Source organism: Oppia nitens, unplaced genomic scaffold, assembly GCF_028296485.1.
Source record: "Oppia nitens isolate AA-2021 unplaced genomic scaffold, nextdenovo-longstitch-racon4-pilon3 scaffold8_pilon_pilon_pilon, whole genome shotgun sequence".
NCBI classification, from domain to species: domain Eukaryota; kingdom Metazoa; phylum Arthropoda; class Arachnida; order Sarcoptiformes; family Oppiidae; genus Oppia; species Oppia nitens.
The window spans coordinates 1,001,375-1,016,892 of NW_026533252.1; the positions used below are offsets into that span (position 1 = coordinate 1,001,375).

Below are 15,518 nucleotides of genomic sequence, written 5' to 3' on the forward strand. Positions count from 1 at the left end.
GTGTATCGGTTGTGTAATACTTATACAGTAGACTCTGATATAGATTTTTATATATATATAAATATATGTATATATGTATGTATGTATGTGGGGACAGTCATGTATGTCGTTCCCCATTTAGTCCGAAGTGTTTACGTGTGTGATCGGAGTGTTGTTTATTGAGACTTTCATACCTAACCTTGAAATACAAGCCCTCCTATTGCAAGGTCTCGATTGTTCCGTATATTTCACTTTCACTAAAACATTAGTCGTATAGATATAGTTAACCAACAGATTTATATATACAGTATATATTCAAACAATTTACATATATATTAATATATAATTATAATAAAAGTTTTCTAATTGAATAGTTAGTCTTAAATCTAATAATATAACTACTATTTCCTAAAATACTGCTTATTGTTAACATCAGATATCTTAAACCATTATGTGTTTTGATATAACGGTTGACAACACGGCTTGAAATTGTCATTTTATTTGATAAAATGTATAACTTTCAACAAATTGGTGAGTGTTGTCTACACCACTAATGACCCCATCCTCCCAACCGACCAAACATTTTATCATTTATATAGTCATCAATATATATACAAATTGTTGACTTTCACTCATTATAATTAATCACAATTTATTGCTTATGTAATGTTTGACTACTACTGATGTCAATCGATGATTAAGACATTTTTCAGTTATAAATCATTAGCTAATGTCATGTCTTTTAATTTTGATTTGATGGGCAACAGCTGTGAGGTTCGGTCGGGTCCCGAAACGGGAAAAGGCAAAGATATTGGCGGCAATGCAAAAGGTCAACGCTTGCAGTCAACAGAAAGCTTTGTGTCTGGAGTTGGAGGACGAGAATCGTCTCTTACAGACCATCATCAGAGCACATGAAGAAACTTGTGATTACACCAGAGATAAGGTCACTCAGCTCATAGAGAGGGCCACTACTCAACCCGTCTACGCTCACTGTCCGCCACAAATGGTAAGTCATATTAAATATATTTCTAAATATTCTTATAATTCCTATAAATTCTCAACAAAAACCTTGGCCTCAAAATTAGTCGATAATAATAATAATAATAATAAAATGTTAAGAATATAGTTGAATATTTTTTTAATGTATATTTAATATGATTATTATTTTGTTAACATAATATTTATAATTATTTAGATATTTAATATTAGATATTATCGATTATAATGTGATGTCTATCACATAATTGGTAATAAAAGGCATGTGATTATCATATATTTTGTACTCATTAATAGAAAGAAATAGTTATAGGAATATATCGTATATATGAATATAAAAATGACAAATGAATTCACTTTAAACGGTTGCCATATAATATACATATACATAGTCTATGACCATGACATATATATATTTATATTTATATATATGTATATATGTATGTTTAACATTTATAATTATATATATATAAATATATATATATTTATCGTATATACATTTCATGAGATACATGTAAGTGTTTTTGCAATATTAGCTTCAATGTCAGGGTCACACACATGGAGAGATGTTAGCATACAGTATGCATACTATATAGCATAGCATTGTATAGTTTGCTAGTTATTACACATACGTATTAATAATAAAATTTGTCTCAAATTATTTGTATTTTATATTATTATATATTTAGTGATTAACAATTTAATTAAATCCTTGACCCAATCGATATATCCGTTTAATAATGGATAAGGAATTTATGATTAACTAATTTCAAACATGTCGTAGAAATATTAAGTTAACAATAATTTTAAAGATAAAACACTTTTCTATGTTAGTAATGGTATTTCATTAGTAATGTGCACTTTTTGTGATAACAATTTTATTGTATCATTTAAGAAGACAGTTATACTTTTTTGTACTACTATAACGATTTTTAATATTGATAATTATAAGTCCAGTTGTTATTGGGAAATGTATAGCTCAACAAAATATAAAAAATAATGAAAGATATTATTCATATGATTCTCAGGTGACAACTAATTTGAAGGTCGGATCTAATTTTAAGGTCAATATTGTTGATAAGCTATACGAGTGAAGGTTAGATTCAGTGAAATAAAGTCAGTAGTATTTGAAAATAATGATGAGTCCACTAATTTAAACCTATCTTTACTAATCATTTCAAGGACTAATCATTTGGACAATTGAGGAAAAATTGACAATTTTTTCCTTTAAAACTTTTATATATATTTTTCAAAGTTTTATCGTAATTTCATTTTATTATGTTTTTGCTAAAAATATCTATTTTTACATTTTGTTGCTTAAACACAAAAAATTAACTTTTCTGATAAACAAGTATATATATATATATATAATATATTCCGTATTAATTATAGTACAGTAGGTTATTTTGATTGAATTTACTATCTTGGAAAATAATGTATAAACAAATTAATTTAATGATAAACAACTAGTATATTGTTATTATATAGGTATACTATATATAAATAGTTTCATTAAATTTTATTAGTATAATAATACTGCCATCAAGTGTTGCAATTGTTGACATTTTTAAAGATCTATTTGGTATATACTGTATATATAATATGACATTTCAACAAATGTCTATTCTTAATATTAAATATTAACACAACTACCTGTCCTTCACAGCGCAACAAAATATGTCTAAAATACTTTAGTGTCTAAAATCGATAGTTATTGAATATACCAGTTTTGAGAGGTTTGCGGCAGTGAATTATTGTATTACAAAATAATTATATACAGTATATATTAATAAAATTATTCCCACACACTTTTATTGTATAAATTTAAATATTTAATTGAATACACAAATAAATAAAAGATTAAAATACAAATTTAAATATCTATATATCTATACATTGATAGGCCTGTCCATTGAATCCATCGCCACAACATGTCATTGACAACGGCGGCACAAATCGTATACTCGAAGATTTCAGCGAAAGATTTTCGCCAGCAATCAGAGGTGTTGTCGAGTTTGCCAAACGTATACCCGGTTTTGGTATGTTATCTCAGGACGACCAGGTGACACTACTCAAGGTATGTCTATCTCATTCAAATAGGTCATCAGATGTTTATGTCTAATAATTATGTTTTTGTTAGGCGGGTGTGTTTGAAGTACTACTGGTGCGATTGGCCTGTATGTTTGACTCACACTCTAACTCAATGATATGTTTGAATGGTCTGGTTCTGAGACGTGAGGCCCTACACGCCGCCAGTAACGCCCGGTTCCTATTGGACTCAATGTTTGATTTTGCCGAACGACTAAACTCTTTGCGTCTAACAGACCAAGAAATCGGACTTTTCTGTGCCGTTGTTGTTATTGCCGGCGGTAAGCATTTCAATATAATCTTATAATTTGCTATATTTTGCACAAAAAAAACGAAATCACATTTTTAAAAAGCATTTTATAACCACTGCTTATATTATATATGCATTGATTTCAAGGTTACCATACATTTCCTTCTCTATAGTACACAGTATTTGATGGTTTCCTTGAATTTTTATAATAACATTTAGTTATATTAAAACACTACTCTTTAGACACTATTTTATGTCTGAATATTTTTTTAATACAAACTGATGAATATTTTTAGACATCCCTTTAATTTAACAATTTTCTATTTTAATATACATTTTTATTAATGTATTTTTATGTTTGCCAACTATTACCCACTTTCTATATTGTGTGCCATTATACAGTATATCAGAAAACTGTCTGTACATACAAAGCATAGGAAGGAAGGGTAGGGATAGTCTGGTATTTACACTGTATGTCTACTTTTGGTCGTAAGGATAGACCAGTACTAGTGTTATTTGACACAAGCGTTGAATAGTTAATAAACTTATTTGTATAGTTACCTGAAGTATGTTTTTTCAAAAAAAAGTTGAGATCATTATACGAGTGTGAGGTGGGGGCAGAGTATGTATGACTGTTTGGTTGGGTCATTGTAGGTCAGGGTCACTCCAATGGTCGACTAACATTCCTCTCACAATACAATTGTGGCACAGCTCCCAACTTACACTTATATATATATATATATATATATATAGTATTCTTTGAATTTATTATTGATTGAATCACAAGATATTTAAATGTATGAATATATAAAATTTAGTTTTGTAAATACATTTAAATAGTAATAGTAATTGGACGGCTTTAAAGTTAGCAATTAATTAATATGCTTTCTTAATGGCCTCCCAAGTGGTGTCAGCTCATCCCTGACCTCAATAGGCAGTACTCTCCCTCTCTAATAGACTCTTGAAAAGTATATACCTTTTTAAAAAATAAATGGCCGTAAATATAACACTAAAAAACAACAACAACTGAGAAGTGAAATTTGTTAGCCTTATTTCCACCGACTCTGACCTACTTTCATGACTCCCTCAGCTCTCCCTCTCCACTCCCGCAAAGATGTACTCTCGCTTTGGACTCACTTTTCATTTTTCGTTTAGACATAGCATTGAAAAATTTTTGTGTAAATTATTTTCTGTTAAAAAACCATTTATATATTGTTTGGTAGCAATTGTTTGGTTTGATAGCTCAAAATAGCTAACATATTAGGCCTAACATTGGCTGTATTGGCGATTCCCTGACCTACTTGTAGTCTAGGAGATGCTTATGTCATTGAACGGTACGATTGCTCTCTCTGTTAGACCTTAGCCTTGAATATTGCTGTCAATACTTACTATACATACATACATACACACAATGCATACATGCAATGTGTGTATCAAAAGCTTTTTTCTAACCGACACCAGTATTGAAAAGACAGAGCTTGCAAACAGTCGTTTTTAGCTAACTTTCCACAGAAATCTATTTTTGTTAATTATTTTTATGTGCCTTTTTCTCTCTGATCATCGATTTGATGACAACTTTATTTAAAGTGATTATAAAGTGCTTTTACTATATAGTGAGTGTGCAGTACTGTGCACTACTACTTAGCCAATTACCTGTACACCTGTGCAACACTTTGTTATATAGTTAGACATATATAACTGCAAAGTTTTTTCTGTGTTAAATATATGAAAGTGTTTGTCTAATTAAGTGATTAATTTTTGTGATTGACTGACTGTATAGATCGTCCCGGTTTGCGAAACACCGATTTGGTACACAAAATAAACAGAAAACTTGATGATGTCCTACAAAAAGCTATCTCAGCTGCACATCCAGAAAATCCCAATTTATTTAACGAACTGAAGAAAAAGATACCCGACTTGAGGACACTTAATACACTTCACTCGGAAAAATTGTTGGCATATAAAATGGAGCCGAGAAATGGCCAGAATGAACATAATGGCGAAAGTCAAACAATCGGTTGTAACTATTCAAACCTGTTTCCAGACCAGTGGACACAATTGGCAATGATTGGCGCCGGACATCCGGTCAAACATTTGGACGATGAAGCCAGTAGTGCTTCACCGGCTCAGACCAGTCATCACGACTGGAGTGGTTCCGACTCGAAGGACGGACACGAGGGATCATTCGGTAGTCCGCGATCTGTAAGCAGCAATGGATTGTCGTCCGATGACGGTATCATTAGATCCAATTCAATATCGAGTGCCAATAAGTCCAGTTATGAGCCCGGACTCTATCAGTCCCGACTACAAACACCGTATCAACTCAATCGGTGCCCGAAGATGGCCAGCACTCCATTATCATCGCAAAATGATTTATCTCATGATAATAACGGGAACTCCGATGAATGCTATTATCGTATCGGTAGTCCATTGAAAAATGCATTGACGGCCAACATGGGAGCCATGGGTTCCTTAGGGAACGGTAGTGCCAATTATAGCAAAATACGACGCGTCGATTCACCCACCGATTCGGGTATTGAGTCGGGTAAAGAACACTGCAATGGAAGTACTCCTACGACATCCGTGTGCTCTAGTCCTCGGTCGGCAATGGATGATAAGGTCAAGGATGTTAGCGACTCGGAGTCCAATGAAAAACATGAGACGATCGATGACATGCCAATGTTGAAGCGGGCACTACAGGCACCACCATTGGTAAACACCAATAAGCTTATGGATGAGGCCTATCGTCACCATAAGAAGTTCCGGGCTGCAGCCAGAAAGGACGAACAGCCACATAGTCCTTCAACTACGAGTACCACTTATTCGGGTCAATCAATTCATGAACCATTGACTACTTCTCACAGCACTTTACTGAAGACATTGGAACAGCCGTCGAGATATTTGAATGAACAACAGTTGAAGAGAACTGATTTGATTCATAATATTATTATGCGAACAGAGGCCGCGTCGACCACAACCCCAACCAATTGGAAACCTATGCGACACTCGGACATGACGTCCAACGGACAAAATGGACATTTAGCACACAGTCTGACTAACGGAAGCTATATGTATCATAACGTTCCTCACAATTCAAACAATATATCAAATGGTTTCCAAACAACTTCACCAGTCGTTCAATCGAAAGGTGTCTGTCCTCCCGGTCTCTACATTCCAACGGGTGGTTATCCGGCGAACTCATGTCCCTATTCTTCTGCACAAAACACATCAACAAATGCGAGAACAGCTAAATCAATGTCATTATCGGCACAGCAGTCATCCAGAATTGTTTACTCGACATCATTAGAGGTCCAGAATCACCACAATAATGCTTACGTACAACACACTCGACGATCTCCATGTCCTTCGACAACATCGCCAGCAGCACTAGTCATCGGCTCAGCGCCGTCACCATCACATGCGTCGACCACTCCTCATATTGCCAGAGCCTGTGCTTCGGACTCATCAATAGCTGCAATACTTGTCTCACAGAGCGCCGACTGTACAGACTCTCAGCCACTAAATCTATCGAAGAAGCCGTCGCCACCAAACTCTCCCACCGCTAACGCCATCAAAATTGAATCATAATTTTCATAAAACAAAAACTTCTTCAGTGGCTTTACATTTCAAAAATTGGATTCAATTCAATACATAAATTTCAAAATACAAATCAAAGCTTTCCATCAATTTCTTGCGATTCACAAGTTTTGATGGTCTGCTCTAAAAACATTGATTAATATTATATAATCGCAATAATAATTATTATTATTGAAACCATAGCATCACATACTATATACATACGAGTCTTATAAGATTCGTGTTTCCATAAAATTCATATTTCAAAAAAACACTTATCTCTGTATATATGAAACAAAATTCAATTTTCAAAACAAAGATTCAATTATAATAATAATTATATCTCTAATTAGATGTCTTATGAATACCCTATAAGTTAAATGAATAGACAGTTATTTTTCATTGTTAGAAGTTTTTTATGTAATTGTATTGTATATGAAAATTAATATATTTATTAATTATTAGTCACTTGTGGTTAATGTTTCCCTTTATTATATTATTTCAATTGTTCCCCCATTTCACAAAAAAACTCATTATTGATGGTCTTTAAAAAAAATATTTGTTTTAATTTATTGAAATAAATATTTGGTTTATTTATTATTTATATAAATATTTAATAATTATATATTGTATATTATATAAATATATATTTACCACTATTGGAAATAGTGGTTCAATTTTATAGACACATTATAAGATTCAAATCTAAAAGCATTAAAATGTTTTGATTGTGAATCATATGGCAATTAAATTGTAAAAATTTCATTACAAAAATCAGATTTAAATTTATCAATAAATATTGGATAATATAAAAACATTAATCATATAATGAGCCAATACTGTTGTAAAGGGATGTCAGGGTTTTAATTACAAGATTACAATAAGAGTTTGGTTTTTTGAGTTTATATTTAAATAAAAAAAGCTCTCATTATTTCACTGTATATTAGAGGTTAGGTTTGGGAAAAGAGATGTAATTTTATTGGAAAAACAATTTTATTGTATTGATATAAATTTCTGAATCATTTTTATTATCAATAATTTTTATTTGGTTATTATATCTCTAAACACTATACAAATATTTGAATATAATCGGTGAAAATATGTTGAGACGATATGTTTTAATTGTTTATTGGTTTGTTTGAATGACAAAGTTTTTTGTCAAATAATGTTGAAATTGATTTAAAGTTTGCAACAGAGATTGAAAAAGTTTGAAATTTTGTTTGGTGTCTAATTAGATATTTATACTGAAAATAATTTACATTACAATATAATGGTTGACAATCAGATTTTACACCTAATATGTATAATACATTTAAAGCATTACATTATTATCCCAAATATAAAATACAACAACAAACCATTATATTGTAATTAATTTATATAGAAATTATTATTATTAAAAAAACAATTATTGTAAAATTATAAATCTTTTATTTGTAAAAACGCAAATATTTATAAGTAAAGCCATTTTATTTGGTTTTATAAACAAAATATAATTTAATATAATATTTATAAAATAAAAATGACAATATAAACAATAATTTGTTTTTGTTTTATTTTATTATTATTGATTAATTAAACAGTGTTTTGAATGATAAGATTTATTTAAAATTATAAAATAAATGGGCTCTAAATGAGTTGTGATTCACTTATTTATAATTATACAGTAAAACAATTATATTTAAAATAAAAGCCATTGTATGTCAAAAATAACATAATTTGTAGAATTTGTGACAATTTATTACTTTAAACAAAATATGAAAATAAAATTATTTATAATTTAATATTTCGTTACTTTTATTTAATTAAAAATATATTCAAATATCAGAATATTAAATAAATACTAAATTAATTATATCAAATACATCAACAGTTATCAAATGTTTATTAAAATAATTCATAACTAATTTGATATATTAATACTAAAGTATACTATATTTACATTAAAAATAATCATAATTTGATTACTATTTATTATGTAAAGTATACTAAAAGATGTTATAATTTAATGAAATATTTGTAAAGCCATCGACTGGTGAATGAAACCATTAAACTAGTCATAGCTTTCACTTGATTTTAGATGTTTTAGTCAAACGAAGGACAACAACATTTGACTCTTAACGACGAGTTTAGTGAACTATACATACAATTGAATGAACTATTGATGACTTCTTAAGAGATTTTGTTGCTCTCAAACACATATCATATGAACTGAACTTTTGTTGCGATAACCGGAAAATTATTTACTATTATAACTATATTATGATATGAACTGCACTTAAATAACACATTTTCTATAGTTTTCTCGTTTTTTCTCTTAAAGTCCATTCAATTATTTGTTTATAAAAATTTTTTAATATGAATTTTATTTCTAGTATTATGCCATAAATTCACTAATTTAAAAATAAGTATAATTAAAAAAAATTAATTTATTAGAAATGAGTATTGATAAACTTTGTTTTTCATAAATTTTATTTATTTATTTATTACTAATTAGTATTTACTATTTAAACTGTTTGTTTTATTTTGTAAATTATTGTTTTTTATAGATATTACATTACTACTTAAAAGCTATCATTTTTAATAATTAACAGTTTTATTTGAATTAAAGTGTAATTATTATAAGTTATATATTTTTATATATAGATACTTTGTTATATATAATTTTAAAAATAAATTTTATATATATTATACGCTATACACTATAATAGTGTACTAAATCTTATCAATTGAAAGTTTTAATATCAGAAAAATCAACGACAATCTCACGAACTATAAGTTCAATAAACTTTAATATTAATTTTTATACTAAATATTTTTTAAATAAAACCATTTTTTTAATAGTTTTACATAATATTCTTTATACGTGTATTTTATTCAAAAGTCACAAAAACATTATTTTTATTCATAAAATTTTAATGATAATTATACATTAGTATTATTTTTAAAAAAAAAACCATCTCCTCTAATATCTATTACAATATTTTGAAACTATTATTTATTTATTTTTATTTTATACATTTTTCATAATAATAATTGATAAATCATATGTTAATTTAAATAGTTAATAATAATGAACGATTAATTATAAGAAATAATAATAAATCAATGATTAAACTCCATTGTATTTACTAATAAATTTAAAACGCATATTAAATATGATTATTAAAATTAATTATTATTACATTTTACACAAATAATTTTTTGTATAATGTAAATAAATAGTGACACACCTAATTCAATAAAAATTAAGATATTTACTTATGTCTAATAATGTTTTATATTTAAACAATTATTAATTATAAACAGTATTTTTTAAATGAGAAAACCAAGCTTAACCTAATTTTATTAAATAAATTTATATTAATTTAGTCGCTTTTTTATTAAAAAATTTCAACATTAGTTATCTTTATTTCAGTTCAGTGACTGATAAATATAGTCAATATTATAGTGACTTATTTTATTTGAATACACTTTCTATTAAAAAAAAAATTTCTTTTATTGTATTTCTATAAAGTCTATAAAATACTACAGTATATTATTTATGTATATAAACAAATCTAAACAAATAATTATTTAAATGATAAGAACAAAACTATATAATAATATATGAAATGTATATAATTATTAACATTTATCTAATTAAACTAATTGCATATTCATTGAGGAAGTCCTTCGGGCAAACAATAAGTGATGACATTATCACACATCCAGTGGGGGCACAATTAGTACAACAGTTGATGGGGTGGCCAATGATATAGCTATAGGTGTTGACTGTGGGTCCGTCAGGTTTTCATTTTGAGATCCATTAACCTCATTAACAACTCATTCAGGACCTCCATTGCAAACCTCATTACGATTTTGTTGAGCTAAACGAAAGCTTAGGCAACAAAAAAAAGTGCTAAACATTTGTCATGACTTCCCATAGAGTTGTCTTCAGTTTTGTAAAACACTTTTGACTTTCCGAGTCTTTGTATTAGTCAAGTCAATAGATTTTTTACAATAGTCTATAAATGTTTGTAACAATTGTGTTGTAAATTTAGCAAAATTGCTAAAATATGCGCTAAAAAAGTTTACTGATTGTAATGAAAAACCCGTGAAACTAGTTTATTGAGATATAACTTATTATTATTATTATTACTGTTTAGTCCACTTAATACAAACATTGAAAGCATACCAATTGTGTGTTATTTAAATTGTATGTGCTTTCAATAAAATTAATAAAATTCAATTTAATATCAATAAACATTTGGGAATTAAGTTATGAATATTAGGATATTTCCACTGATTTTACTATTAAGCATATTATTTGGTAAGTTTGATTTGATTTCATTATATAAAATACTAATTAAATATTAAATTATATTAAATATATTTATTTATGTAATTTTTAAATATTAAGATTATTGTATAAATAAATTTACAGGTTAAATTAGTTTATAATAATTAAACTAAATTTAAATAATTATATTTTATATTTAAATGACTCAAAAAACTTATTTGTTAGCTATTATTTTTATTTATTAAATTATAATAATTAATTTAATGATTTAAAAAAATAAAAATGCATTTATAAACGATGAATTTGTGTGGAAATCAGTTAAATTTTGTTTTAAACTTCAATACAATAAAATATGATTATTATTAGTATGATTGTTATTATTAGTTAAAGTAAATCAAAGTCAAGGTAAATAGACCAAGGTAATAATGATAGTGTATATATTTGATAAGTATAATATTATATACAAGGTTATCAATAAATTATTTTTAGTTTTAATTATTAGTAATATATAAGTGATATTAGCACATTTAAATAAAAATAAATTGTTTACACAATTAATACTATAATATATGAAAAATTAGTCAGACATGCGAAGCCTTGAGTGTGCAAAATGTTAAGTGATTTTCATTGAAGATGTGATGTGTTAGTGGGTCAGAGTCAGCACAGTTAGCTATAACATACAGGTTCTCGTTCTTCCACTGAGTTTAGCACCCAATCTACTGTTTAATAAGAAATGATACTATTTGTGTTGAGCTTTTTTGATTTTATTTATTTAAAATTAGTTAATTTATTTAGTAAAATGCTAATTAGTATTTTTTTCAATAATAGCTTATGTGTGTCAATGCATATAATTACTAAACAATACACTAATTATTTTAAATATCAATAACATTTAAAATACAATTAAATATTCTGTTGAAATTTTTTTCTCAATTATACATACAGTATATAAGATTACAGTACAATACTATATGATTATACAGCATTTAATTGCATTTAATTTTATACAATAAATTAATATAAAAGTTTATTATTAATTTTTAAAAAATTAATGCAAAATTTATAAATAATGGTATAAAAGCAACATCTAAACAACAGGGACGGAGACCACCACCAGTATCAGCACAATCGCAGTCAACTCAACAAAATGCTGGTAATAGACGAGGAGGACAACCGTCAGCCACTCCGAGTTTGTCGAGAGGAGGACCACAGTCTCCACCGTCCAGTATTGATGACGAAGATGAAGAACTTGATTCAGACGGAAACAAAAACTTTGTCTGTCCTAAAGCCGACGGTCTGTTTTCAGATCCCAACAGTTGTCGAAAGTTTATGCTGTGCGGCTCATGGAGGCCGTGGTCACAAACGTGTCCACCCAGTCTCTACTTTGACGGCAAACTCAAGTTCTGTACATTTAAGACACCACAGCTTATATGTGGAGACGTGAGTGAAGAGGAGACTAAAAGAGAGGAACAGGAGAGAAATCAGGACAAACTTCCCACTTGTGATCCAAACCAATGCCAACTTCCCAACTGTTTTTGTTCTGAAGAGGGAACTTCTATTCCTGGTATTGATATTTCAATATTTTTCAAATAAATTGGTCCATAATTTCTAACGACAACATTATAACAGGCAATTTGGCACCCAATGAAACGCCACAATTTGTTTTAATCAATTTTAGCGGTGCTCTCAATGAATTGGTGTTTGAACACTACAAAAAAGTAATGGGATATTCATCTAAATTCTCCTCAAATCAAAATAGGTTATCAATATAAACATAAAATAAGTTTTATTATTATTTTATTGTTATTAAATGATTTCAATTTTGTTTTAATAATAAGTTTTGTTTTGTTTTCAAAAATAATATCTCTTAAGACATAATCCAAACGGTTGTGGGATTAGAGCCACATTCTTCCTAAATCATGAATATACTAATTATGCACAAATTCAATGGTTGGCCGCACAGGGACATGAAATTGCTATGCACTCCATAACGTATGATATTAATGAATATATTTTAAAAAATATATTTAGAGTTTTTTAAATTATACTTTTAGTCAACCTATGGAAACAATTTCTAATTAAATTTTTTTTTTAAAAAATACAGACACCGTTTGCCAGAAGTTTGGTGGACAGACACTGCAAACTATAGCGATTGGGCCGAAGAGATGATCGGTATTAGAGAAATTATTTTAGCCAACTCTGGCGGGTCGTCGTCCAACTCGGCAATCACTCGCGAAAAATTGATAGGAATGAGAGCACCATATTTTAAGCCCGGTTTGTATTATCAAAATAAGATAATCTTTTTTTTTAGGAGTTGTTTGCAAAAAAAGTTAATAATTTGATTGTCAACCAAAAGGTGGAGACGCCATGTTTGAGATGGCCAGCGATTTCGGTCTTCTATATGATTCAAGTGTTGTGGCCCCCCGGGGCACACCTCCATATTGGCCATTCACATGGGATTATCGACAACCGTTTGATTGTTCTAACAATAAGAAAGAAACCGAAGAGAAGAAGGCGGTCGATGGCGAAGACATTCTCGGTTCGCGTTCTCAGAGTAGAGGCCGACAAAAGAGAAGTACTAAAGAAGAGATGTCAAAGAATCGCAAAAAGTTATCGATTGGCGAATACAAGAAGTCTTTCGAGAAGATTCAAAAGACACCAAAACAAAGAGTTCGCCGCAATTCGCCGTTTTTGGGTCGACCGCTCAAATGTGCGACCAAACCATATCCCGGGCTCTGGGAGATACCTATTAACCCGCTATGGAATGAATACAATACCTGCCATCACGCGGATCAGTGCGTCTTTCCTCACGCCACTGATGACGATGATATTGAAGATATTGTCAACTTTTTGAAAGACAACTTTGAACGACATTACGGCACAAATCGGGCGCCGTTTCAATTGAATTTTCACGTGACTTGGTTTACACAAAAGTAAATAAATTTCAATATTAATACAGACATCAAATCTACTAATTTTAAACATATTTTTAGGGGTCATATCAAAGCATTGAACAGATTTATGGACTATTTGTTGACATTGAAAGACGTTTGGTTTGTAACATATCAGCAATTGGTTGAATGGATGCGCGAACCGAAACGACTTTCCGAATTGAACTATAAGTGCGAGAACGCGACGGCCACGACCTGTACCCGACCTCACACTTGTGTTGTTAAGCATTATCTGGCCAGTGATGGATACACCGCAGCCTCTGAAGACAACTTTAGCAAAAGTGATACCCGTTATATGCCGGTGTGTCACTCGAGTATATGTCCGCAACAATTCCAATGGTTCGGTAACCACGCCGGCAAAAAACACAACTACAAGACAATTATGCAATTAGTCGACGACGCCGTCTCTACGGATAACACCAATTAGATGTAATACCCGTTCTCCTATTTTTTTGGACATTTAATAACAGATTTTTATTATTAATAAATACTACCAAATATTTTATATATCGTACACTTTTGTTGCTAAAGTTATGACCAGTTGACACAAAAATTGCATTTTTATAAATAATTATGTAATATATATTTTATCACATTTTGTACATCTGTTTTGTTATTGATTGATGAATACATCTGTACCATTAGTATTAGTATTATTATTATTAATATTAAAATTTCTTAATTTTTTCAATTTATACTAATGTCTTAAATTTTATTTTATTATTATGCAAATGTCATATTTATTTACAAAAATATTGTAATTATTTTATTGAAAATAATGTTTTGTTAGATAAATGCTATTAACAGCTCCATAATCTCTAATTATTGAACTATTGATTTATTAAGTGAAAGCATAGAAAAATTAAGATTTAGTTAATTTTAATAATTGATGATTTGTACAGTAATTGGTATTTATAGATATCTTTTTAGAGAGACATTAAAATGGTTTCTTAAAAAAAATAGTTATAAATATATAATTATTACAATTATTAGCTATTTTTATAATTAAATAATGATTCCAAGCTTAACACTAATTATAATTTATAAGTAATTTAAATTTTGATGAGATTCAATAGTTTTATAAAACAGTATAACTAGTACAACATATTTTATACTATTACTGATTATAATTTACAATAGTCTGTACTAAACAGTATAGACTATACTGTTTAGTATACTATAGTCTATAGAGTCTATACTGTAAATTAAATGCCAATGTGTTTCAATAATTTGACATATTTTTGCTATTTCCACAATTGACCAAAAAATTGACGTCAAATTTCATTTTAGTTTTTGATTATTTAAGACATTTATTACAATCTATTGTAGTGTAGCCTCCGGTAAATTGTGTAAAAATTGAATGTTAAAAATTATACCAATGATTACAAACATAAAT

At 28.8% G+C, this 15,518-nt stretch overlaps 2 protein-coding genes across 4 annotated transcripts in view; both read left to right on the forward strand.

Annotated features, from left to right (window-relative positions):
• Positions 1-7,447, forward strand: part of LOC128963941 (nuclear hormone receptor E75-like) — a 28,184-nt gene extending 20,737 nt beyond the window's left edge. Inside the window, exons 1-5 of one of the 3 annotated variants that reach the window (XM_054310490.1) lie at positions 222-510; positions 747-985; positions 2,879-3,052; positions 3,116-3,344; positions 5,094-7,442. In XM_054310490.1, the coding sequence (XP_054166465.1) occupies positions 489-510; positions 747-985; positions 2,879-3,052; positions 3,116-3,344; positions 5,094-6,901 (2,472 nt within the window). In that variant the 5' untranslated portion in view covers positions 222-488 and the 3' untranslated portion in view covers positions 6,902-7,442. Of the gene's footprint in view, positions 1-221; positions 511-746; positions 986-2,878; positions 3,053-3,115; positions 3,345-5,093 lie in introns of those variants that run through there. The other 2 variants (XM_054310488.1, XM_054310489.1) reach the window with 2 other exon arrangements.
• Positions 7,448-11,041: 3,594 nt separating this feature from the next.
• Positions 11,042-14,658, forward strand: LOC128963944 (chitin deacetylase 1-like). The gene is made up of 7 exons (XM_054310492.1): positions 11,042-11,201; positions 12,253-12,735; positions 12,801-12,930; positions 13,044-13,163; positions 13,276-13,445; positions 13,528-14,104; positions 14,165-14,658. The coding sequence occupies exons 1-7, from the start codon at positions 11,153-11,155 to the stop codon at positions 14,547-14,549; spliced, it is 1,914 nt and encodes a 637-aa protein (XP_054166467.1). The 5' UTR covers positions 11,042-11,152; the 3' UTR covers positions 14,550-14,658.
• The last annotated feature ends 860 nt before the right edge of the window (positions 14,659-15,518 follow it).

Bases quoted from the DNA above. Each gene is read 5' to 3' on its own strand.
- LOC128963944 (XM_054310492.1), top strand. From the start codon at position 11,153: ATGAATATTAGGATATTTCCACTGATTTTACTATTAAGCATATTATTT. The intron at 12,736-12,800 runs GTATTGATATTT...ACATTATAACAG, and splicing joins AGAGGGAACTTCTATTCCTG to GCAATTTGGCACCCAATGAA. The intron at 14,105-14,164 runs GTAAATAAATTT...ACATATTTTTAG, and splicing joins GTGACTTGGTTTACACAAAA to GGGTCATATCAAAGCATTGA.